Raw genomic sequence first — 3,693 nt, 5'->3', positions numbered from 1 at the left:
AAAACGGAAGATGCTAGTACGTGTAGGTCACCTCCGGGGGGCCGGGGGGGGCAGGATTTAGCTCCCAGCAAAAGGGAAATTCTTGTTTCCGTATCCAGCTGCACCTTCTCCAAGAAACCTGCAACATTTTCAGCCGCCGATTCTCCCTTGGCAGGCCGACTAGGCAGCCTTCCTCCACCGGCAACCTTTCACGGGCGGTTCCCTGCACGCACAGCGGATGTAGGTCCCAGGGCTGAGCAGAGGGTGCCGGCTCTCGCCACAGCTTCGCTCCCAGGAGAGCCCCCGCGACAGGGCCTGGTGCTGGCGAGAAGGGGCGGCCGGGAGAGCGGGCCGTCCAGCGACTCCAAGGGTTGGGCTCCGGGCCAGCTGGGCGGGGCTCAGCCTCCGATATAAGTGAGGAGCGCCTATCTCGCGGCCACAGTGCTGAAGCTGGCGCGCCTGCCTGGACCGCAAGGGGACGGGCACTGAACTTGCAACTCAGGAACCAGAGGGACTGAAGAAGAGGCAAAGGTCTGATTTCTACTTCTTCGTTTATTTAGTAACAATGAATGGAAGGCGGGTGGCTTTGTGGGCGCGCGAGAGCTCGGCCCGGACTGGCAGGAGCATTGGCACTCCCAGAGGGCTCCGGGGAGGGGTCCAGGCACTGCCGAGAGGCCCCGGGCGTCCAAACTTAGTAGTTTCTCTCCCTCGCAGGAGCGTTTCTTCCCCCCACTCCCAGGCCCAGCCTCGGAGGATGCGGCTCCTCGGGAAACTCCGCGCCTCGGCCGCGGGCCGCGCGGCTCTGGAGCCTGCCTTCTCCAACGTGCTCACCCCGGACCGCATCCCCGAGTTCTGCATCCCGCCGCGGCTGCCCGCGCCCTGCGCGCCAGTGTCCTCGCCCCAGGCCGCCGCCCTGCCCCGGCGGTGCGCTGCAGAGCCGGACCTTTGGTTTCGAGGAGCCTACGACGGCGCGGGCCGCACGGACTGGGACCCACGCTCGCAGGCCGCGCTCTCGCTGCCGCACCTGCCCCGTGCGCGCACCGCCTACGGCTTCTGCGCGCTACTCGAGAGCCCGCACACCCGCCGCAAGGAGTCGCTCTTCCTTGGGGGCTCGGGCACCGCCCCGCTCCTGCCCGCGCCCCGCCCCCGGGCCCGCACCTTCGGCGGCGGCGGCGACCCCCTCGCGCCCCCGGGAAGAGTCCCTGCTGCGCCTCCCGTGGCCCCCGCCCGCCCCCTCCCGCCGGTTGCGCTCGCCCCGCGGCCCCACGGCCGCCGCCTCCTGCGCGCTCCCGAGGGGCTGCTGCGCCGCGCACTGCGGGCCGGGAGGAGCCGAGGCCTGGCGCGCGCCCGCTCAGTCTCCAGCGGGGACGGGGATGACGACGACGACGACGGGCGCCGCTCCGGCTCCTGGTCCCCGGCCCGGGCCCCCGCCACGTCCCCTCCGCGGCCCCCCGACCCTCGGCCCGAGCGCCTGGAGGCTGAGGGCACCGTGACTCTGGACCGCGCCGGCGGCGCCCTGCGCCTGGCCGTCGAGTACAGTCGGGACAGCGGGCGCCTCCGCGTCCGGCTGCTCCGCGCCGAGGACCCGGCCGGAGGGGCCGCCGAGCCCCGCGTCCCCGTCGGCTGCCGCGTCAGCTTCGTTCTGCAGCCGCCGGGCCAGACGCGCCGGCCGCGGGGCGCCGTGGTCCGGCTGAGCCGCCGGGCGGTCTTGGAGCAGGACTTGTGCTTGGACGGGCTCTCGGAGGACGAGGTGCGTCGCCTGGCCGTGCGCGTCAAGGCCGAGAACCGGGGCCGCGGGCTGGAGCGGGGCCGCCTGCTGGGCCAGGGCGAGCTGCTGCTGGGCCCCCTCCTGCTCCTGTGAGGGCGCGCCCTGCCCCTGGGGCCTCTCGGACACCGCCAGCCGCTTTGTACCAAATAAATGTTATTTATTCATTTTTCTAATCATGTTCTCGCTTTGTTGCCGTTTTAGTTCTTAGGAATCTGCTTTTGTCATCGTTTATTGGTAGGGAAGGATAAAATAATGACCCCCTCCTCTATTCAAAACAATCCTTTTTTCCAGAACATTTTTTACATAAAAAGGTTGTCTTGTGTCTGAAAGAAGAAAGAAGTACACCCCATCTGCGTTGTTTTCCCATTCCTGATTTATATCAATGCCAAACGGCTTATGGGTTTTAAAAAATGTCATTCCTTCAGGATCATGCCCAACGCTAAGATGCGTATAGACGGCTTTCCATATTTGATGTGGTGTGGATTCATATCCTCATTTGTGCACACGCACATCAGGGTGGGAACCTTCCTGTAACACGGATACCTTGATGGGAAAAGAATTCCTTTTCCATGAAGAAAGAACAAAATTCTTTTGAAAGTGAAGTCTTCAGAAATTGCGGAGGAAAAAGAAAACAAAGGAAGTGAAGGATCTTCCAATGGATTGTACGTGGGGAGTATATTCCTGGCCTATCCCTCTACCTTCTCCAGAAGGAGCCCTGGGAAATCTTGCTATTTCAGAAAGGAAATCATTCCTATCTCTGTAAACAAGGTGATATTTTTTGTGGCTTTATTTCTACCCAGCTATGTATATGTACATAGTAATTAATGACTCTGCAATAGGATTTCCCAGATGAGTTGAAACGTAAACTGTCAGTTTTTTGAACACGGGGTTATGAGAGAGTGTTTCTTAATCCAACTTATTTTCATTTGTTGATTCAACAAATAGACCTGAGTCCACTGGAAACTGATTATACCCAAGGGGGTATGCCCTTTATTAGAGGCATCTATGATGTGGTGGAGAGCACAAGGAGGGTGGGGGGAGATGTAGATTCCAACCTTTTATCTGCCACTTGTCACTTGTCTGAACCATGGCAAATCAGTTCATCTCCCTGAACCTCATTTCCTACATCAGTGAAAAGGGGGGTATTAATACCCACCTCACCCGGTTTTGTGAAGATATGCCTTAATACCCAAATAACCCTTAAATACATGTGAAATAGCATCCCCGAAAAGGCTTGAACTGGGCTAGTGAGCAGGTGCTCAATAATGTTCCAGAAAATGAACTCCTTCGCTTATTCTCCTTCCTTTCCAATTGTTTCTCCCTGGTCTTGGAGGCCAACAGAATGGATGGCTACCTGAGACTGAGGACTTCCGGTGGCCCAGAGTGGGATTACAGACCCTCCAGGATCTCTGTGGCGAACTTCCCCAGAAGCAGTAGTTTGAGCGCATGCTACTTCAAAAATCCCTTCAGCATTGTTATTACCAGAATGAAGTTCTGGGTACAAATTTGGTTAGAGTAAATACATAAAAATCCTGGATTTTAAACATACTTTCAAAGTGGACAAATTAACCCTTAGAAATCATCTAATCAAACGACTTCTGAAACTGAGAAAATACCACAGAAGTGACTGGTCCGAAGCCACATATCTAGTTACTGGCTGGGCTCAGACAAGAACGAGGTTGTCCTGACTTCTCCAGAGGACTGACCTACCCTTTGCTTTTTCATTCAACAATTAGTTGTTGAGTTCTTCCATTGTGACAAGCACAGTACTAAGGCCTGGGGATAAAGCTATGAATAAGGCAGACCACATTCCTGTTCCCCCCAGGACTTAACCTTTGTGAGAGTAGCCAAACAATAGCCAGGTTTTGTTATTACAGATTGAGGTGACTATAATGAAGACAATAAACTAAGGAAGGTGCTAGAGATTCTGTGGGCTAGGGAGGTGT

The 3,693-nt window shown here is 57.2% G+C and overlaps 1 protein-coding gene across 1 annotated transcript; it reads left to right on the top strand.

Annotated features, from left to right (window-relative positions):
• The first annotated feature begins 486 nt into the window (after positions 1-486).
• C2CD4B (C2 calcium dependent domain containing 4B) lies at positions 487-1,920 on the top strand. Its single transcript, XM_027123753.1, has one exon. The coding sequence runs from the start codon at positions 545-547 to the stop codon at positions 1,838-1,840; it is 1,296 nt and encodes a 431-aa protein (XP_026979554.1). The 5' UTR covers positions 487-544; the 3' UTR covers positions 1,841-1,920.
• Positions 1,921-3,693: the final 1,773 nt, after the last annotated feature.

Source organism: Aethalodelphis obliquidens, unplaced genomic scaffold (assembly GCF_003676395.1).
Source record: "Aethalodelphis obliquidens isolate GAN/ISIS:26980383/991018 unplaced genomic scaffold, ASM367639v1 scaffold26, whole genome shotgun sequence".
Classification (NCBI taxonomy): domain Eukaryota; kingdom Metazoa; phylum Chordata; class Mammalia; order Artiodactyla; family Delphinidae; genus Aethalodelphis; species Aethalodelphis obliquidens.
The sequence above is the reverse complement of the archived record's forward strand: the minus strand, read 5'-3'. Positions and strand labels throughout refer to the sequence as shown.